General features: G+C 46.1%; 1 protein-coding gene across 1 annotated transcript in view; it reads left to right on the plus strand.

The window, feature by feature from the left end:
- LOC119395930 (trafficking protein particle complex subunit 10) overlaps positions 1-23,022 on the plus strand; it is a 91,013-nt gene that overhangs the window by 45,881 nt on the left and 22,110 nt on the right. Inside the window, exons 13-16 of the mRNA XM_037662962.2 lie at positions 926-1,176; positions 2,565-2,800; positions 8,098-8,385; positions 19,142-19,322. Coding sequence (XP_037518890.1) covers positions 926-1,176; positions 2,565-2,800; positions 8,098-8,385; positions 19,142-19,322 — 956 coding nt within the window. The remainder of the gene's footprint in view (positions 1-925; positions 1,177-2,564; positions 2,801-8,097; positions 8,386-19,141; positions 19,323-23,022) is intronic.

Raw genomic sequence — 23,022 nt, forward strand, 5'->3', positions numbered from 1 at the left:
TGCTGCTCTGTAAGCACGAGAGTGTGACTATTGACTCCGTTGTGGCAGCCGCATTTCTGTGGGGAAGAAATCTGAAAATGCCCTCACACATCGATTTAGGTGCATGTAGAGAAACCCCCGAGTTGTCAAAATTAAATCAGAGTCCCCCGCAGGCAACGCGACTTATAATGCTATTCAAAGCAGACAGAACTTCACGGGAACATGGAGGCTTGAAGGGATGAAAACTTGTTGAGCAGGGGATGTTGCTGCAGTCGATGTTTCAATCAGGCAACTTGTCTTCGTCAGGGAAGCAACTTCTTTCCTTAGCAGTGCGTTTAGTACGCCATACGCGCCACCGTGGTCTAGTGGCGTGGTGCTTGACTGCTGAACCGAAGGTCGCGGGATCAAATCCCGGCCGCGGCGGCCACACTTCTACGGTGGTGAAAGGCCAGAGGCCCATGTACTTAGATTTAGGTGCACGTTAATTAAGGAACATCAGATGGTCAAAATTTCCGGAGCTCTCCACTACAGCGTCCCTCATAATGATACCGTGGTTTTGGGATGTAAAACCCCAACATTTATTATTTATTATACGTTTATGCACGTTTATGTACGGTTCGGTCACACTCTCCAACCTCAAAAGTTCAGGACTAGAATAGTGAGCTTGCGCGAAAAAAAAAAAGGAAAGAAGGGGAGGAGAGGGTGACTGGAGATAGAGGAATTGGCGTGACAAATGGCATGATGGATCGGTGTCGTACGGTAAACCACAATACATGTAGTGATTTTACGAATGAAGGGGAATTTCTTTAAGGGCTCGTTTTTCTTTCGTAGACACAACATTAATTAGAACTAACAGACAAGAAAGCTGTTAGTTTAATTAGTGTTGTGTCTATGTAGTGATTTTGGCATGTAAACCCCATAATTCTTTCTTTTTTCGTCCATGCAGCCAATTGGGTGAGCCGCAGAAGGCGGTGCCCTTCCTCGTGGAGCTGGTGAGGAGCCAGGCGGACGAAGGGTGGCACCGGTTGGCGGCCATTGGGCAGCGCCGGTTGCTCGACTGCTACGCTCAGACGGGCGAGTGGGGGCGCTACCTGCGCGCTGCACTCGCCCTGGCTGCCTGCCCCGCCCTGCCCCTGGACGAACGACTACAGCTGTTCGAGGAGGTCCAGCCTTGCATGCAGAACCTGCGTGAGATGGGTGCGTGATGCCACCTGGTGTCGTGTCGCTGCTCCTCCAGTAAACAAAAAAGTAACGCAGTTACGAAGTGCTGTAAAACCAGAAATTTGGCGTCCTTTAACAGTTCTAGCTGTTTCCCCTTTTGGTTTCAGTAATGACTTGAATAACGCGTTCATATGTCTCGTTAGTATGGGTTATAAGAAGGGTCAATGTCAGTAATTCGATGACGTTGAGGTTTTTAAATTGACATGAGGAGTTTATTTTACATATTTACAACTGGGTTAGGGAGGTAAAAGAGGATCCTTCGTCTTTCGTTGCTCGAACGTCACTGCTCGGCAGCCACATCCGAAGAGCCGACCACTCTCACTCTTTCTTGTTAGCGGTGCCGTCTTGTTCAACAAGGGGCAGTGCGAGCCTGGTCACAATCCTGTTCACACAAACATGTCGCAGGTGTCCCAATCACCCCACCTCCTCTGTTGGAAGGCAGGTGTCGGCCAGAGACACCGCGACAATCGAAGTGAAAGGGATTACGTTTAACAGTATGACATGTTATGGTTAACTTGTTGTTTGAAATGTAGTGTGACACTAGCAGGAAAACGATTTCCATTGTAAGCTATGGCCCTGAGTTTTTGTTTTGATCGGCTTTTATAACCTTTTTTTCTTATGTTGGCTTCAGAGAAATGAGCTCTAGTTGGCTATTCATACTTGAACAATATTTTCGTATCTATACAAGGTACAGGTGATGGGGACACAGGCAACAAGCACAAGTTGTCTTGACTAGGTCTTTGTTCTTTATTGGCAACACATAGCAATATGTGCATAAATACAAGGCATCAACAGATGCATGTTCAGGTGAAGCAGTGTACACATAAACGAATACGAAGCGGTACAGGTGTATGAAAGTACGAAAGATGAGAAGAGCCTGTGAAGGCATTGAAAAGTCCTCACGACTATGACAGTGTCCAACTACATTTAAACCTCATTATAATGAAGCCGCGTCTGACACGAAAATAACTTCTTTATGTACGAAAATTCATTACCGATGTATATTCTCAACGCTGTATGAAAGGCAAGGCTACTTGTCATTTAGTTTGTTATAACAGATAATTCGTTATATCAGTGTTCGTAATATCGGGGTTTGATTGTAATATGCAAAAACATCATCTAATGCACCATCACACTATTTCGCTTGCTCCTGTATCTCTGAGAAAAACGAAGCGCCTTCATAGCAACTTGCATTTAAGTTCATGTAGGCCAGTGCCAGATTTTTATAGGAGCTTCAAGAAATGCTAAACACAAAGCTTTGATGAGGTTGTTGATAGAAGTGTGAAAGGAATCTCAGCTAAGGCTTAAGGAAATTTGTTTTATGTCGAAATTCTTGTAGAAGCTTTAGAGGCCATCATTTGCAGGAGATGGGCCCGTGGCACTGCCCATGGAGGGCCTGGTGTCGCTAGAGGCCGACGAGGCTGGTGCTTCCCTCCCACTGCCGCCACCTGCATCGACAGTTCCGCGGTGGGCGGAGGGCAGTGAGGTAGAGCTGTCGTTGACCCTGACGAGCCAGCTACCGGCCACCCTCAAGGGCTGCACCCTGACCTTGCATCTGCATCGGCTAGAATCGCCCCCGTCTGTCCCCAACACGCCTACCGTAAGAGGTCGCTAAGTCTCGACAATAAGGATGTGCAAACAGTAAATTTTAGGTTCGAAGCGAATTCGAAGGGAAATAGTGATTTGGTCGAATAATTTTGAATGGAATGGTTCGAATAGTATATATCACATATTATAAAGAAAAACGAGCATATTTGTCATGACCCATCTAACCTGCACAATATTCTTTAAAATTGGAACAAGGCATGTGCGAATTTCATTCATTTTTGGTTCGAAGTGAAGTTGAAGCAACCTTGAATAGTAGCAGGATTTGAACTTGAGTAGGATGCAAGCGATAACTAGTAAAATACGTTTAGTTTTAATATTTACTATACTTCGAGCATATAAGCCCGTGTAAGAAGCTTTTAAACTTTAAAAAATTATTAATCTATGTGAGGGTAATAAGTTCATTTAACCTTGAAATAGGGCTTAGTCGCATTGCAGACCCTTCTTGGATAAGTGTTTTCATGGCATAGCACTCCTACACTGCAGAGAAACCACCTTTACAGGGGGGTTACATGCAGTCTATTATATGGCTATTCGTTCATTTCGAATACTTCGAAATTTTGAATAATTTAAATTCATGTTGAAGCGAACTCGAACACTGTAATATTCTTTCGAATATTCGAAGTGCTCGAATATTCGCACATGCTTACTCGGCAACAGTGCTGCACAGCCCTTCAGCTTCATAGTTAGAAACACGCATGCCTGCCAACTATATCTATATCTATATTAATAATGTATATTAATAATTTTTTGGCTGAGTGTTCAAAGAGTCATCAAGTTTGCCACTTTTACCACAGGCAAATAATGTTATTGGCATACGAGATCAGAAATCTGGAAAGTGCATATCCATACTCTAAACACCTCCGTGTGAAGTGTTATATTTGATTGGGGATTTGTGATCTGTTTATTGCATGTCTTTACAGCAAGTGTTGTGAGAATTGGGATATTATTAAACACCTTGGACTTACAATTGAAGCAAGCTTTTAATCATATTGAAATGGTTGGTAGGTGCTACTAAATTTGTCAATTTAAAGAAATAAATTTGGACGGTTGTTGTACTGCTAGTATTAAATAAGATGCATGGGATCATTCAATATCTGCTATAATGTGTTAACTTTAGCAGAAAATAGCCTCTTTACGCTTTTCTTTTCTTTTTTCACACTTCTTCAATGCATTCATCATTGCTTATTTTAAGGTGGGGTGAGAATTTGATAAAAAGTTTGATTTTGAGATTTTGCAATCATTTCATAGCGAATTTCTTTATATTTCAGAAAATGTATCACACTTGGGTGCTCACGGTTTCAAAAATAATTTGTTGTCCTTTTTCTTTGACACGTTGACAGGAAATGTGGGTGTATCTCTACGTGGTCATGTCGTTTTTCTCAAAACAGCATTTTTGGAGGTTTGTGTACCTTTTTCTCGGAAACTATAAAGCATAAGCAAGCAAAAGTTCTCGCATGTGTCAACTAGTGGTATTTACATAAATGGAACTAGAATCAGTAGTCTAGCTATATTTGTATTCTTTTAGTATTTAAAAAAAAAACAATCATAAGTGGCAATTTTAATACATCGACAAATATAAAAAAAAAACAAATCTAGTTTTTGCTGTATGCTCAGAATTTTAGTTCCACTTGTGTAAAGGGTTTGTTGCTACCTTTGTACAAAATGCAATGCTCTGTAGGTAGTAGATCTTAATAAAAAAGTACATATGTAGAAAAACTAAAAAAAAGAAAAACACTACATACAATTTAAAACTAATTTTGGGCTCCAACCTCATCTATCTTTAAAATTCCTTGCAAACTTTATAGCCATAGCTTTTACTACCACTGCTGTACAGTTAAATTTTTAAACTAGCAGCTGGATAAAAGAGCAGCAGAACAGCAAATATGCTGTGGCCAAATAACTCAGAAGTAAGCACATTTTTTATTTCGGGTATCAGTTCTTAATAACCGATGTACTGAAAACGACTTGTTGGGTAAGTTGGTTGGTACCTGAAGAGAGTCAAGAAACCAAGTCTCGCTCCCAAATAAAGATACAGACTTATTACTGACGCACTTCGTGTCTTTTCCCGACACGAAAGGTCTGCAAAGGTTTGGGTTGTGTAGTTTCTTCGCTTCTGCCCAGAATCCCAATATCTTAGATTCAAGCTTTGCATATGCCCATTTGCCTCACCTGTATTCTAAATGGTTCAGTTTTTTATAGGGGTGTGCGAATATTCGAAATTTCGAATATTTTTCGAATAGTGTTTGCTATTCGATTCGATTCGCACTGAAATTTTACTATTCGAACTATTCGAACTTCCCAAAGACAAATGCAGTCAACGTCCGGTTAAAAATGACCCCTTCAGATTTTCAATATGCTTCACCTCATTACATTCTCGTATTGCGGCAAAGCTGCCTTTCAAGCTCCTTTACGGTCGAACTTAGGCAAGAAAGAACGTCTGATTGGAAGTGGTCCCTAGATGTTCAATATGCTTCACCTCATTACACCCCCGTATTGCGGCAAAGCTGCCTTTCAAGTTCTGTTACGGTCGAACTTAGGCAAGAGACAGTCAACGTCTGATTGGAAGTGGTCCCTAGATTTTCAATATGCTTCACCTCCTCACACCCCCGTATTACGGCAAAGCTGCCTTTCAAGGTCCTTTACGGTTGAACTTAGCCAAGAGACAGTCAACGTCCGTTTGGAAGTGGTCTCTCGATTTTCAATATGCTTCGCCTCATCACACCCCGGTATTGCGGCAAAGCTGCCTTTCAAGCTCTGCTACGGTCGCAAATGTATTAACTCAAGAAAACGCTGGTTCCAACATGGAGATGAAAGATGTGGCAGAGGTGGGGGCTCAATAAATGCTGTTTTGGACCTGAAATTTCGGCAGGAAGTCCGAAAAATCGGAAGCCGAAGCTTTTTAGCATCCGAAATTTTAGATCTTCTTATATATCGACGTCTACGAGGCAGATTTGGAACTCAGGACTTGAAGGGAGCACACCCTTGTCCACTACATTAGTTGGGCTTCCACAGAAGTTGAAAGAGGAGGAGAGGCTGAGGAAATGGCATCTCTGCCTATCACGTGTAAAGTGTTGTCGGCAACACTTTGGTTGCACCAAATCATGTACATAAATACAATTCGGCCTCTACATTGCCTCATTCTTGATAAGAAAGACCACTATGAAATATGACCCCACCAGCGCTTCATCAACCTCGCGAAAAGAAACACTTTCATGTTGCTATCTCACAAGAACATACTTAGGGATTCTCTGCAACTTTTTATGTAATTTCACTTCGAATTATTCGAAAAATGTTTGAGAAATATTCGAAAATTATTCGAAATTATTCGATTCGATTCGCACTCAATCTTTATTATTCGAATTCGCTTCGCACCCAAAATTTTGCTATTCGCACAGCTCTAGTTTTTTATCCTTCTGTCCTTTAGCGTTCGTCTTACTTGTGCCATCACGACTTTCCGAACAGAATGGGAGGTAACTTCCTATGGTTGCTTACAACCAACAGTCATTCAAAGGTAAACATAAAATTTCTTGGTTTCTGGATGGCTCAGAGAAAAGGGAGGTCTGCAGAGATGTATGAAGAACTGTGATTCAACACAATGGTATCCGTGATGCTTTGGACTTGATCGTACCCCTTCGCGCTTTTTGCTTCTCGCTGGGCTGTTCAAAAACCATGTGTTTCTTTCTTTGTTCGCAATTGAATGGCTGTACTTGGAACAATCCTGCCTATGTTGCTGAATATTCGTACTACCGTATTTTCTCGTGCGTAACTTACCGTGCATATAACCTGTACCCCCTAACTACAACTCACGTAAAAGTTAAGGAAAGGTCTCTGCGTATTGTTGTGAAGCCACCTTCATTGCATTGCTGGGAAGCCGTCTTGCACATTGCAGTTTGCGTATAACCGGTGTGTCGGAATGGAATAAAAACCAAAAAGGAAGAACGAAAAAAAGGATATTTTTGACCGGAATGAAAACGTAACTGAAATGTCGTCTATTACTGCATTACGGAGTGAAACCGAAGTATTTTTTATTGGTTTTCAGTTCAAGGGAAAAGTTGGCAGTCAGAAACAACCGACGTCATGCAACGTGAGCATTAACGCATATCTCAGGGAACGTTATTAGCATGTATCCCAGGCAGGGATTCCTAAGTAACGGGGTTATGAAATTTTGCGAGAAATGACAAGAATGGCAACGAGAGCTGTTTATATTAACGTAGGTGTGCCAATCACACAGGCAAGCAGGGAGAAGGCATTCTCGGCGCTAAAGTTTGTGGTCTCCCATATCAGAGACTACACTCAATGACGGACTGCTTCTGATATCATGCTCACTCCCTTGACGCAGATCATTGAGCCTGCTCAGAGAATTCGTACTTCACTTAGGAGAAAATTAAATACTATGTTTTTATCGTTACTTCAATTTCAGATTTTTGCATACAAATAACTGTTACAAACTGTCATGGAACATTTTTTTTCCCGTTACGGAATAGAAACGAAATGGAACTTCTTTCAGTGGAATGAAACTAAAACCGAAACGAAAAACATGGGAATGTGCAAATATTCGAGCATTTCGAATATTCGAATTCGCTTTGACACGACTTTAAATTATTTGAAATTTCGAAGTATTCAAAATGAACGAATTGGTGTATATTAGACCGCATGTAACCCCCCCCCCCCCCCCCAATAAAGGTGGTTTCACTGCAGCTTAGGAGTGCTATGCCGTAAAAACACCTATCCAGAAAAAAATCTGCACTGCTGTGAAGCCCCACTTGAAGGCTAAATGAACATATTACCCTCACATCGATTCATTATTTTTGAAGTTTAAATGCTTGTTATATGGGCTTATATGCACTTAGTATAGTAAATTTTAAAACTATACATATTTTACCGGTTATCACTAGCATCCTACCGAAATTCAGATCCTGCTACTATTCAAAGTTGCTTCCACTTCACTTCGAACCAATATGAATGAAATTTGCACATGCCTTGTTCCAATCTTTAAAAATACTTTGCAGGTTAGTTGGTTCATGACAAATATGCTCATTTTTCTTTATATATGCTATATTTACTATTTGAACTATTTGATTTGAAATTATTCGTCCAAATCGCTATTCACTTTGACTTCGCTCTGAACCTAAAATTTACTATTCGCACATGCCTAGAAAAACATTTTGTTCTCATGCCCTGTGTATAACTCCCACCTAAACTTTAGCTCAGAATTTTTAGTATAACTTGCGCCAGTTATATGCTTGCAAATGTGTTACCTTATCAACCGGTGTCCCTTGCCACCTTCAGAAGCAGCGTGGCCGGTGGAGTTGGCTAGCCTCGAGCGGTCGCCCCGGCGGGTGGAGCCCCCGCATGGCCGTGCTGACACCACGTTCGGCAACGAGCCCTTCCGCGGGCCGTGGGAGCTCCGGTCACCACGGGGCTGGATCTGTGGGACTTGTGTGCTCCAACCTGCCTGTCGTACCGCCCCAGGCACCATGCCTCACGAACACGGGCGGAAGCGGTGACGCCGTCGAGTTCCAGCTTCAGGACGTCGACCTGGTGCCGGGAACAAATCGGTTCACCTTCCACCACAAGGTGGGGAGTGCCGTAGAGCCCGGCACACATCTCTATTTTGGGAATGGTTTCAACTTAATGTGACAGGATTTTTTGTGCTGCAGCGGTTCGTTGGGGAAATGGGTTTTCCACTCATTCACTACAGGATCAGAAGGTAAAGCCAATTAATAGAGTCAACGACCGATAATTTGGATCCCACGGGGAACGCAAATAAGTCCGAATTGTCAAATGTCCGAAAAAACGAATGAGTCAGAAAATAAATACTTTTATTGACACTTCAGTGTCCCTGTGGCCGAAAAAAGTTGTCAATGCGTTGCTGCACGCACTTCCGCTTACGTGCAACCAAGTCCGCCTTTTCTCCGCCAGTGTGATGCGATTGCTGTACGATGACGAAAGAACGGCGAGGGCTCGAGACGAGGCCCGTCACCGTATTACACTACAGTGACGGGCCCCCTCACTCTTACTTTCACTTTTCACTTTCACTTTATTTCCTTAAAGGCCCCGAGTTGGGGCATTACATAAGGGGTGGGTGTACAGTAAGGGTGCATGATACATGACCATTCAGGATGAGAAGTGCAATTTTACAGCATCAATGAAAGCATCTGGGTTGGCGGTGGCAACGATGGCGTGGGGAAGGCCGTTCCAGTCTACAATGGTGCGTGGGAAAAAAGAAGACGAGAAGGTGAGGGTACGGGTTAGAGGACGAGCAACACTTAAGCAATGACCTGTACGTAGGGGTATGCGAGCAGGCGGTGAGATGTAAGGTGGCTGATTGAGTGGACTGTGGTACATTTTGTGAAACAGGGATAGGCTGGCAGTGCGACGGCGGCAGGAAAGGGCGGGCAGGCCAGTTTCCGCCTTTAACGACGATACACTAACGTCATACGAATATGATGAGTGGATGAACCTGATGGCGCGGTTCTGCACCATTTCTAATGCGTCTATGAGATAAGATTGATGAGGATTCCAGATTGCGGAAGCGTACTCAAGTTTTGGACGAATTAAAGACTTGTAGGCGATAAGTTTAACGTGAGGAGGAGAGCTTCGTAAATGACGTCTGAGAAAGCCTAGGGTTCTGTTACTGGATGAGATGATGTTCGACACATGTGGAAGCCAATTGAGATCTTTGGAGATAGTTACACCGAGATATTTGAAGGTACTAACAGATTCAATAGGAGTGCTAGCAATTTTGTACGGATAGAGGAGAGGGCTTCGCGAGCGGGTGACGGACATTACTTTACATTTACTGGGATTCAGGACCATAAGCCAGCGATCACACCAATTCAGGATTTTAGTTAAACTGCTCTGCAGAACGGCCTGGTCGGAGGTATTTCTTATTGACTGGTAAATAACGCAATCGTCTGCGAACATACGAATAGAGCAAGTAACTTCCAAAGGTAGATCATTGATATATATCAGGAACAGTAGGGGACCCAGAACGGAGCCCTGGGGGACGCCGGAGGACACAGGGACGGGGCTAGAAGCTGTGTTATTGATGCGCACACACTGAGACCGATTGGTAAGGAATTCTTTAACCCATTGTATGACATCTGGATGCAAGCCTAAATGGGAAAGTTTTAAAAGCAAACGTTGATGTGGTACCTTGTCGAAGGCTTTAGCATAGTCAAGAAATATTGTGTCTACCTGTATGTTAGAGTCCATGTTTAAATGCAGATCATGAAGAAAAAGAGCGAGCTGTGTTTCGCAGGACAGTCCCTTGCGAAAACCATGCTGCGATGGGTGGAAAAAACTGTTGGAATCGAGGAAGTTCATGATGTTAGTGTAAATGATATGTTCCATGATTTTGCACGGTATGCTGGTTATGGAGATGGGCCGGTAGTTTAATGGTGAAACTCTGTTACCTGACTTGTAGACGGGAACGACCTTGCCCACCTTCCATTCGTTTGGTAGAGTGGCTGATGATAGAGACTGCGAGAACAACAAGGTTAAAAGTGCGGCAGAAATATGCTTAGTGTTTTTTAACAGTTTGGAAGTGACGTCATCAACACCTGCGGACGACGATACCTTTAGCTTTTCAATCAATGATGCGACTCCTTCAGCCGAGAAATTTATAGCCGGCATTATTGACATGGTAGGGGTAGAACACTCAGGTAGAGGGGCGTCTGGTTCGGCTGTGAAAACGGACGAAAAGGCGGCGTTAAATGTATTAGCGCACTCAGAATCTGAAAGAATATCACCCTGATCAGTATAGATACGGATAGTGCGGTTGGGCTGAGGGTTAACTGTCTGCCAGAATTTACGGGGGTTATCGGTTATCATGCGGGGAAGGTCCGAGCGAAAAAAGGAATGTTTACGTTGACGAACTGCTGCGAGATATGCGCGTTCAGCTTGATAGTATCTCTCCCACGAGTCGGCATTTGGTTTAAACTTCGCAGTACGAAAGAGCCGCTTCTTTTTGTTCTCAAGTGTTTTCAGGGTTTTAGTGTACCACGGCTTATGACGATTGGAAGGAATAGTGGTGATTGGAATATATTTATCGGCTAAAACATTAATCTTGTCCTGAAATAATGACCAGTTTTGTTGCACAGAGTGATTGTCAAATGTCGACTCGTAGGACTGATAAAATTCATGCAGTTCGTCGTTTATGGCCGAGTAGTTACCTTTGTTGTAGAGGCGGATTTTTTTTGCTGGTGAATGGTGCAAAGGTGGTTTGAGGGAAAATGTGGCATGAATTACTTTATGGTCACTTATTTCTTTAAGGTAACTAATTGATGACATGTATTCGGGATGAGATGTCAGAATAAGGTCAAGCGTGTTGGCACAATCTTGCGTGACACGAGTTGGTTCTTTTATCAGTTGGGTCAGATTATGGTTAAGGCAGAAGTCCAGAAATTCAGCAGCTTCCGAGTTACCCGTAGCTAACTGCGTAGTAGACCAATCAATACTGGGGTAATTAAAGTCACCGAAAAGCAAGATGCATGCGTTAGGGTGCCTCTTGGCTAAGTCACTCAGAATATTGTTAAGTTTGCTGGGAAAAACGGGATGATGAGTAGGGGGCCTGTAGCACACGCCAAGAATAATAGATGAAGGTTCCGTACGAGAGATTAGCCACAGAATTTCGAGGTCACTTGATATATTGATAGGGCAACAGGATAATTCAGTACGAACGGCGATTAATACCCCACCCCCTCTACCACCGTGCCTGTCTTTTCGAAATATATCAAAGTTGGGAAAGTTCGAAATTTCAGCATCTGCGATGTCACTGGAAAGCCATGTTTCGGTTAGTACAAGTACATTACTATCAGATGATGACACCAGATTCGACACTACTTCACGTTTTGGAAGGAAGCTGCGAATGTTAGTGAAGATAACAGAGATTGAAACGGTGGCACGGGGCAGGCGAGTGGGATGGCTGCGCGGTTGACGGGCTTGACGAGATAGCTATAGTTGTTCTTGCACGCTTTGTGAAGCTTCATCAAAGAAGAAGCGACGTGGGCCGATGTGTAGCGTTTTGTATCGGAGCGAGTAAGGCACGGACTTGATTTTCGCAAAGGCGACAAGGTGTTTACGTGCGTTTTGTACCCGCTGGGAAAAATCCTCCCCAATGCTGTATGTGGTACCCTTCAATTTACGAGCGTTAGTAAGGATCGCCTCTTTCGTCTTAAAGGCACAAAATCTGACAATGATGGGACGATTACGGCCAGAGTTATGGCGACCCAAGCGATGCGCTCTCTCTATTTCTTTTGTGTCGACTGTTAAATTTAGGTGTTCGGAACAAAGTTGAATGATTGCTTCTTCGGGGTGCGCACGCGATTCAGATGAAGAATCGGGGAAACCATAAAATTTCAGGTTGTTACGACGGGACCGATTTTCGGCGTCATCAAAACGGCTTTCTAAGTTAGAAACACGATACTACACAGTTCCGGCGTTGTCAGTCTGTACGGTTACAAGCTGCTGCCGCAAGTGCTCGATGTGTTCACAACTGGCTTCCACAGAAGCCACACGCTTAGCAAGCTCGGCGATAGTGTTATTCGTGGTAACAAGTTGTGCCTTAATGTCTTTAATTTCCGTAATGACAGTTGCTTGACCGGCCAGTTAGCTTAGCCAGTCTCCGGCAAGAATCGCCCGCATTGTCTGGCCCGAGGGTTCGACTCCAGATATCAACCGCGACTAGCGCAAAGGAACGCATCAACAGCTCCACCTCACACCAAGTAGCAAACAGAGCGCTGCCGGGCTCGGCAGCCTGGAGGTAAAAAGTAAATTGCTCGACTTTTTTGCGTATAGGCTGTATGAAGGCCCAACCTGCCAGGATGAAGTACGGAGGGTTTAGTGGTCATCTCGCCAGAACAGCTGCCGAGCCCACAACGGCGATGCAGACGGGGCGGTGGTTTATAGCTTGGGGAAACAATTTGATGCTTTGACGGTGAGGCTTCAAAGCTGTGCCGAGAGAACATCAGAGCGATGGCATGACGAATACCGCATGATGAAGTACGGAGGGTTAGTGTCACTCTCGCAGAACAGCTGCCCAGCCCACAAGGCGATGCCGACGGGGGCGGTGGCTTTATAGCTTGGGGAACAATTGATGTCGTTGACGGTGAGGCCTTCCAAGCGTGCCGAGGACCAAGTACTGAGATAGTGGCATAGCTTGCAGCGTGAATCCTGAGTACTGTCCATCCAAGTCCCACGTGTCGAAAGCTGTGCAGGTCCACGGGACGTGCGCGCGCACCAGAGATGCGCACGTTGATGATCCAACAGCGAGGAAAGAACATCAGAGCGATGCATGACGAATACCTGCATGATGAAGTACGGAGGGTAGTGGTCACTCGCGCAAACAGATGCCGAGCCCACAAGGCGATGCCGACGGGGGCGGTGGCTTTATAGCTTGGGGAACAATTGATGTCGTTGACGGTGAGGCCTTCCAAGCTGTGCCGAGGACCACGTAACTGAGATAGGTGGCATAGCTTGCAGCGTTGAATCCTGAGTACTGTCCAGCCAGTCCCACGTGTCGAAAGCTTGCAGGTCCACGGGACGGTACGCGCGCACCAGAGATGGCCCGTTGATGGATCCAGACAGCGCAGGAGAGAACATCAGAGCGATGGCATGACGAATAACCTGCATGATGAAGTACGAGGGTTAGTGGTCACTCTCGCAGAACAGCTGCCGAGCCCACAAGGCGATGCCGACGGGGGCGGTGGCTTTATAGCTTGGGGAACAATTGATGTCGTTGACGGTGAGGCCTTCCAAGCTGTGCCGAGGACCAAGTACTGAGATAGTGGCATAGCTTGCAGCGTTGAATCCTGAGTACTGTCCAGCCAAGTCCCACGTGTCGAAAGCTGTGCAGGTCCACGGGACGGTAGCGCGCGCACCAGAGATGCGCACGTTGATGATCCAGACAGCGCAGGAAAGAACATCAGAGCGATGGCATGACGAATAACCTGCATGATGAAGTACGGAGGGTTAGTGGTCACTCTCGCAGAACAGCTGCCGAGCCCACAAGGCGTGCCGACGGGGGCGGTGGCTTTTATAGCTTGGGGAACAATGATTCGTTGACGGTGAGGCCTTCCAAGCTGTGCCGAGACAAGTACTGAGATAGTGGCATAGCTGCAGCGTTGAATCCTGAGTACTGTCCAGCCAAGTCCCACGTGTCGAAAGCTGGAGGTCACGGGACGGTAGCGCGCGCACAGAGATGCGCACGTTTGATCCAGACAGCGCAGGAAAGAACATCAGAGCGATGGCATGACGAATAACCTGCATGATGAAGTACGGAGGGTTAGTGGTCCTCTCGCAGAACAGCTGCCGAGCCCACAAGGCGATGCCGACGGGGGCGGTGGCTTTATAGATTTGGGGAACAATTGATGTCGTTGACGGTGAGGCCTTCCAAGCTGTGCCGAGGACCAAGTACTGAGATAGTGGCATAGCTTGCAGCGTTGAATCCTGAGTACTGTCCAGCCAAGTCCCACGTGTCGAAAGCGTGCAGGTCCACGGGACGGTAGCGCGCGCACCAGATGCGCACGTTGATGATCCAGACAGCGCAGGAAGAACAGACAGAGCGTGGCATGACGAATAACCTGCATGATGAAGTACGGAGGGTTAGTGGTCACTCTCGCAGAACAGCTGCCGAGCCCACAAGGCGATGCCGACGGGGGCGGTGGCTTTATAGCTTGGGGAACAATTGATGTCGTTGACGGTGAGGCCTTCCAAGCTGTGCCGAGGACCAAGTACTGAGATAGTGGCATAGCTTGCAGCGTGAATCCTGAGTACTGTCCAGCCAAGTCCCACGTGTCGAAGCTGTGCAGGTCCACGGGACGGTAGCGCGCGCACCAGAGATGCGCACGTTGATGATCCAGACAGCGCAGGAAAGAACATCAGAGCGATGGCATGACGAATAACTGCATGATGAAGTACGGAGGGTTAGTGGTCACTCTCGCAGAACACTGCCGAGCCCAAAGGCGATGCCGACGGGGGCGGTGGCTTTAGCTTGGGGAACAATTGATGTCGTTGACGGTGAGGCCTTCCAAGCTGTGCCGAGGACCAAGTACTGAGATAGTGGCATAGCTTGCAGCGTTGAATCCTGAGTACTGTCCAGCCAAGTCCCACGTGTCGAAAGCTGTGCAGGTCCACGGGACGGTAGCGCGCGCACCAGAGATGCGCACGTTGATGATCCAGACAGCGCAGGAAAGAACATCAGAGCGATGGCATGACGAATAACCTGCATGATGAAGTACGGAGGGTTAGTGGTCACTCTCGCAGAACAGCTGCCGAGCCCACAAGGCGATGCCGACGGGGGCGGTGGCTTTATAGCTTGGGGAACAATTGATGTCGTTGACGGTGAGGCCTTCCAAGCTGTGCCGAGGACCAAGTACTGAGATAGTGGCATAGCTTGCAGCGTTGAATCCTGAGTACTGTCCAGCCAAGTCCCACGTGTCGAAAGCTGTGCAGGTCCACGGGACGGTAGCGCGCGCACCAGAGATGCGCACGTTGATGATCCAGACAGCGCAGGAAAGAACATCAGAGCGATGGCATGACGAATAACCTGCATGATGAAGTACGGAGGGTTAGTGGTCACTCTCGCAGAACAGCTGCCGAGCCCACAAGGCGATGCCGACGGGGGCGGTGGCTTTATAGCTTGGGGAACAATTGATGTCGTTGACGGTGAGGCCTTCCAAGCTGTGCCGAGGACCAGTACTGAGATAGTGGCATAGCTTGCAGCGTTGAATCCTGAGTACTGTCCAGCCAAGTCCCACGTGTCGAAAGCTGTGCAGGTCCACGGGACGGTAGCGCGCGCACCAGAGATGCGCACGTTGATGATCCAGACAGCGCAGGAAAGAACATCAGAGCGATGGCATGACGAATAACCTGCATGATGAAGTACGGAGGGTTAGTGGTCACTCTCGCAGAACAGCTGCCGAGCCCACAAGGCGATGCCGACGGGGGCGGTGGCTTTATAGCTTGGGGAACAATTGATGTCGTTGACGGTGAGGCCTTCCAAGCTGTGCCGAGGACCAAGTACTGAGATAGTGGCATAGCTTGCAGCGTTGAATCCTGAGTACTGTCCAGCCAAGTCCCACGTGTCGAAAGCTGTGCAGGTCCACGGGACGGTAGCGCGCGCACCAGAGATGCGCACGTTGATGATCCAGACAGCGCAGGAAAGAACATCAGAGCGATGGCATGACGAATAACCTGCATGATGAAGTACGGAGGGTTAGTGGTCACTCTCGCAGAACAGCTGCCGAGCCCACAAGGCGATGCCGACGGGGGCGGTGGCTTTATAGCTTGGGGAACAATTGATGTCGTTGACGGTGAGGCCTTCCAAGCTGTGCCGAGGACCAAGTACTGAGATAGTGGCATAGCTTGCAGCGTTGAATCCTGAGTACTGTCCAGCCAAGTCCCACGTGTCGAAAGCTGTGCAGGTCCACGGGACGGTAGCGCGCGCACCAGAGATGCGCACGTTGATGATCCAGACAGCGCAGGAAGAACATCAGAGCGATGGCATGACGAATAACCTGCATGATGAAGTACGGAGGGTTAGTGGTCACTCTCGCAGAACAGCTGCCGAGCCCACAAGGCGATGCCGACGGGGGCGGTGGCTTTATAGCTTGGGGAACAATTGATGTCGTTGACGGTGAGGCCTTTCCAAGCTGTGCCGAGGACCAAGTACTGAGATAGTGGCATAGCTTGCAGCGTTGAATCCTGAGTACTGTCCAGCCAAGTCCCACGTGTCGAAAGCTGTGCAGGTCCACGGGACGGTAGCGCGCGCACCAGAGATGCGCACGTTGATGATCCAGACAGCGCAGGAAAGAACATCAGAGCGATGGCATGACGAATAACCTGCATGATGAAGTACGGAGGGTTAGTGGTCACTCTCGCAGAACAGCTGCCGAGCCCACAAGGCGATGCCGACGGGGGCGGTGGCTTTATAGCTTGGGGAACAATTGATGTCGTTGACGGTGAGGCCTTCCAAGCTGTGCCGAGGACCAAGTACTGAGATAGTGGCATAGCTTGCAGCGTTGAATCCTGAGTACTGTCCAGCCAAGTCCCACGTGTCGAAAGCTGTGCAGGTCCACGGGACGGTAGCGCGCGCACCAGAGATGCGCACGTTGATGATCCAGACAGCGCAGGAAAGAACATCAGAGCGATGGCATGACGAATAACCTGCATGATGAAGTACGGAGGGTTAGTGGTCACTCTCGCAGAACAGCTGCCGAGCCCACAAGGCGATGCCGACGGGGGCGGTGGCTTTATAGCTTGGGGAACAATTGATGTCGTTGACGGTGAGGCCTTCCAAGCTGTGCCGAGGACCAAGTACTGAGATAGTGGCATAGCTTGCAGCGTTGAATCCTGAGTACTGTCCAGCCAAGTCCCACGTGTCGAAAGCTGTGCAGGTCCACGGGACGGTAGCGCGCGCACCAGAGATGCGCACGTTGATGATCCAGACAGCGCAGGAAAGAACATCAGAGCGATGGCATGACGAATAACCTGCATGATGAAGTACGGAGGGTTAGTGGTCACTCTCGCAGAACAGCTGCCGAGCCCACCGATAGTCACCGCTGTACGATAGTACAGCGGTGACGGGCCCCCGTCACTGTAGTCAATGCCTTACCAAAACGTTTTACTGCAGACACATTCGATAGAATGGCGGCGATAGCAGCAATAGCAGCGCAGCGCGGGGATACAGGAACCGGAATGTAGGATGTTTGCGATGTCGATACGATTTCCCACACTTGACCAGTGCCTCCAAGATGGGCATTTTCAATTACAAATCTCTGAGGCATAAAGTAGCGATCGAAATAAAGCCTCATAGTTAGCTTTCGTTTTGATCTCTGAGGCCATACTTTACGAGAAGATAATGGCTGGCGATTCGGCGTGCGTGACAGTCTCGGACAGGGTCCGGACTATCGAATGTAGATCTGGCAGCTGTCCGAAATATCGCTCGTCTTTACACATTACTTCTATGGGATCATCAGCGGTGCCGCGCGACTGTCCGAATTACCGAGCATGTCCGAATTATCGATGTCCAATTTATTGGTTGGCGACTGTAGTAGACATTTGAATCCCTTTGTCATCTGCTCATACCCGTGCAGTGCACCATGGGTATGAGCCGCTGGAGATTTAGGGCTAATAAACATGCCAAACTTTTAACACGAAAGTGTTTTATGCCGGGGTCCACCAAGACTTTCATGACGTATTTCCGTCACAAAATACGCCAGCAAAATGCACACGATCAGATGGCAAAGAAAATAACTAGAAGAAAAAAAGTTTCGTAAACGGGAGCCGAACCCACAACCTCTCGGTCCGTGACGACAGGTGATGGATGCTCTAATCACTGCAGCACGGTCACACATGCAGGAGACTTCACGAACGTGCCTTTTATCTCTCACACTTTTCCTCTTACAGTGCTCTTGGTTCGCGGGGTGGTGTCGCCCTCTGGGAGTGTTAGAGTGAGGCAACGCATGGCCTCTGCAATGAGCTTTGGCAAGGCACCGTTGCACTGTTGCTATGGCCCACGCTACGGCCTTCCCGTTCGGCGCGTTTCCAATAGAAGTGTAATTGTGTCAATGCCTTAACACACCATGAGGTGGCAGCTTTACCTAAGCCTCACCCATAGCATCCATCCATATTAAGGAAATAGCTATGCGACGCCCGCCTGGCTCTCACACCACGTTCCCCTCGAATCTTGCGAAACCACGGCCAGACTAGAGGGGAGGAGATACAATGCGCGGTGCATTTCCCATCGCATTTTTAGCCCGGTTGTGGTGTGATCTTTTTGTTAACTTTTTAACATTCCGCGGGATGGCAACCTTAGTAAAGAAGCTCAGCGTCCAGTAACCAACGCTCTTCTGGCTGTCACACAGATTTCTCTGATTACGCTCTGCCCGTGCAAATCGAACGGCCTGAGCAACAATAGCAGTGGGACGTTGCCGGAGCCAATCTCGGAGGCCACGAGTAGTGTAGTATCTAGATACTAACGAGAGCCGACTGCGAGCATTTCGCTAGGCTCCGGCACATTCTCTGATTGGTTTGCTCCTCCCCTGGCACGCGAGTCATGTGACCCGCGTGGCACAGCTGCTCTTATACCCTCCTCTCCTGTTCACGTGACCTTGCTCTGCTCCTGCGTGATACCCTTCTCTCCCCTTCCCTCATGGTCATATGACCTGGCCCTGCTCCTTCTTGACGCTGGACGGCAAAGGGTCAACCTAGAACAGCTATGCTGTTAAAACAGTGCTGTTGACTGTACCATTACCATTTCTTTTGAAGCCCCACGATCTGATTCCTTTCCTCTAGTGTCCCTCTGACAGCACCTGTTGCCTCCCTGCAGGTGTCCCAAGTGGGCTACTACGTGGGCCGGCAGCTGGACCTGCGCTGGGAGCAGCTCAGCCTGGCACAGCTCACCCTGGGCGGGAGCTTCACGAGCAGGGCGGGGAAGCTCTCGATGGCCCGGCCGCCCGCCTTCACCGTCTACTACGACAGCCCCAAGGTGGCACTGCACTTCCCACAGGGTGAGAGGGACAGGGGGCGACGAAAACGCTGTAGACACCGCACAGTTGTCATGCCTCACACTTCACCCCTGTGATGTGCATGACTCACAATAGTGACTTAGCATAGTGACTAAGGTTGGTACGCTGTAAGAAGGGGAGAGGCAACGGGCATACGTCATAGTAAGGGGAACGAGCGAGAGATGGCGCAAGCAGTGCACTGTGGGCTGTAGAAGTAAACAGCGGCTGCAAGGAGAGCCCCATCTGATAGCCAGTACTAGTTTTTTTTTTTGCTTATTTATTTATCTATTCATTTATTTCTTTAAGGGGGACATTGCACTTGAAAACTTCTTTTAAAATTCTTTTTCAACTTAGATGAAACTCGCTGAGTTTATATATATTTGTAAGCTGATTTTAAATATGCACTTAATTTTCTAGTACAACATGTAGTTTTAAGATATCATCCATTCCATGTGCCATATTGGGAGCTAGAGTTTGCCTAGACTGAGAGTTACAAAGCAAATAAGCATATGGGTATAATCTGAAATGAGAACTATAGGCAAGAAAACAGCAATAGATGTTCTAAACCCATTTGAACAAAAGTTATGATATGTTGAACATTCGTGACTGAAATCTCAGCTTGACAGACTCACTCGCAAATGTTATACATATCGTAACTTTTGTTCAAATGTGCTTACAACATCTATTCTTGTTTTCTTGCATTCAGTAATCATTCCAGGTCATTCTGATGGGCTTATTTACTTCGTATTAACCCTCTCAGTTTAGACAGACTCTTGCCCCCCAAAAAGCAAATAAAATGTTTGATATTTTAAATACTACGTACTATACTAGAAGAATAATTGCATATTTGAAATCTGTGCACAAATATTCTTAAACTCCTCAAGTTTCATCTCAATCGATATAGAATATTTAAAAAATTTTCAAGAACTTTGTCCCCCCTTAAAAATACATTACAGGCGTTAATGGAGGCGTTGTTGTGCAGTGGGGGCAGTGCATAAAGTGAGCGTCTATTATACAACTAATATACAACGCAGTAGTATACAAAACATAGAAATGACAACTGAAGTGCTAAAATAATTAATTATTTCACGCAGCATTAGTGAAAATGCAACACAGGTAAAGATAAAACGTATAATAGGAGATTAATCTCGTGAAGTATTGCATATTGACTCGCGTAATCAGACAAAACTGTAGTGTTCGTACAGTTAATAGTTGTGGTGTTTATACAGTATTAAGGTTTGTAGGGATAAAAACTTGACAATATGATGGTAGTACGATAACAGTTACGAAGTACCTGATGGTACCTCGCAACTTTATTCGGGATTTCTAGAGAAATTTTTTTCGTGTGATTTGTTATGTACATTATTTGTTATACAGTAGAAGCTTGTCAATTCAAATCTCGCAGGGATGCCTGCCGACTTCGAATTAAAGGAAATTCTAACTAACGAAAGCGATAAACTAAAGGCCATGTATGATAATGAAAGGAGTGCAAGCACCTCTAAAACCATCATCTCTTATTTAAAAAAGAAATTCGTGATCATTTTTCTGTTTTTCGAAAAACAATCGTGATCACTGTCGGAGCTATTTGGTGATGCAGCTCTTAAATATAGTTCTGCAATCGGCGCGCAATGTGACAGCACATCTGGCATCCAGTCGATTCCGCGTGTGTGGGGGAAAAAAAGGGCTTCGTGAAATGTTAGTTAGTTGAAGTTCTTATCTTTCTTTTCATTCCTCTTATTTTGTCTGTGAGATATTGGTGCCAGGTGGTGGACGCTTTTTATTTTGATTCAGTGCGAGGCAGCCGCAGTAGGTAGCCATTCACAGGCAAAGTGAAAGATGCTTTGATCGCTCTCCGCATGCTAGTTTTTAACTGACTATCGCAGTGTGAGACTGAACTATCGACGATAGCTTGGAGAGCGTGAAAAAAAGCATGCATCTCGATGCCGCCAGTCGTAGCTGCCTGTTTCATGCCAGGTCATGTAACGTGCCTGTGATTGTTTGTAAGAATAACAGAGAGCTGAGCTAGTTGGTGAGTATTCATTCTAAAAAGACAGGGCTTGCAAACACGGACACAAGACAGAAGTCAAGACACCACAAACGCCAACTAACAACTGCAAAGGCACACAACGGCGGAACAGGAAGAAGGTACAAAAACTTATCCACGCATGTCCAGGCAATAGGCGAACCTATCAATCTGGCACACGTGGGGGTCTACGTGAAAGATAACTGTCAAGGCATTTGAGTTCTTCTTTATGCAAGTTAATCGAATGCAAGTATAGCCTGTGAGATAAGTATTCATTGCGTGTCTCACAGGCTATAGAAAGTGGGGAGCAGATACAGCATTAATGTTGTTTTCACGGCTGCCAATAAGCTAGGTAAGATTTGTGCCGCTGTGCGGAGAAAGAATGAGCGAGTAATAGACAAGAAGCAGACTGACATTTGTTTCGTAAAACACACCAAGAAATTCACTGATTGCCGTACAGGTGTGGTTTATAAGGCTCCTTTTAGCTGCAGCCGCTACTATGTAGGGCAAACGGGCCGCTATGTTAACCAGAGATTATTTGAACGCAGAGATTATTGGAAGATGATTAACTTGCATAAAGAAGAAATCAAATGGCTTAAGGTATGAGGCCAAGTGTCAGAAAACAATTTTTAAAAAACGATAAGCACTAGAGATTATTAGTGTACATTATAAATCACACCTTTTTAGGCACATGTGAGCATTATAAAGTCCCATTTTTTTGTTAATTTTTCATAATTAAAAATTTTATTAAAAGTGGGCCTTACGCGAACACTCCTAACTCAAATTCCAGGCAATAAAAAAAACGTAACTTTTTGTAGGGACATAAAAGAAGCTTGGGCCAGTGCAATGTAGTAAAACAAATGAAATCAAATTAATACTAAAAACACAGTGATTAAACAACCAAAAAATTAGGCACTTGCACTAAGGGCACCTTCATATAACAGGCAGCCATATTAAACCTTGTGGCATGATTTTGCTTATTGAGGTTCATTGCACACCCACGAATGTGATAATGAAGTTTGCTAAGTTTTAATGAAAAATGTTTATTAGCGAAAAAGTTATGATTGCTTGCGTATGGAAAAATACCAAAAATATCAGTTCTAAGAAAATCAATAAAAAAGATGTGGAACATGTGCAGCGCTTACACAAGGTGATCAGGAGCACTAAAATCCTCGATATTTGTAGCTAGTTCCATTCTGGACTCTACTTTTGTGTGCCTTTGCTCGAGCGGCAACTCGGGATTTTTTTTCTAGCTTGCTTTGCAGCATCAGTGCTGCGACAGGATGCTTTTGTGATGCGGTGCCAATCATTTGTGAGGCAAGCTTTCGCAGTGTAGAGGCCAAGCTCGATGCCAACTTGCTTCAAATATCAAATGTGCTTCTGTTGCCATTATTGAAACGACACGCAGCGTCATACAAAGCAAATTTGATGATGACAGGCTCACATACATGTCCTTGTGTGTAAGCAACATATGTACGACGTTGTGCGTCTACCTGGTAAGAAGTTCGACTTTTATGATTCAAAATGATGTGTTCACAATGCTATTAGAGCATTATTACATGTTCGCACTAGTTATGATTGTTAAATAACCAACAAAATACTACATATCAATCTAATCTTATGATGCATACAAAACTTGCACTTTCAGTTTTGGTTTCGTGGATGACAGTTGTCTAACGT

This window comes from Rhipicephalus sanguineus, chromosome 6 (assembly GCF_013339695.2).
Source record: "Rhipicephalus sanguineus isolate Rsan-2018 chromosome 6, BIME_Rsan_1.4, whole genome shotgun sequence".
NCBI lineage: Eukaryota > Metazoa > Arthropoda > Arachnida > Ixodida > Ixodidae > Rhipicephalus > Rhipicephalus sanguineus.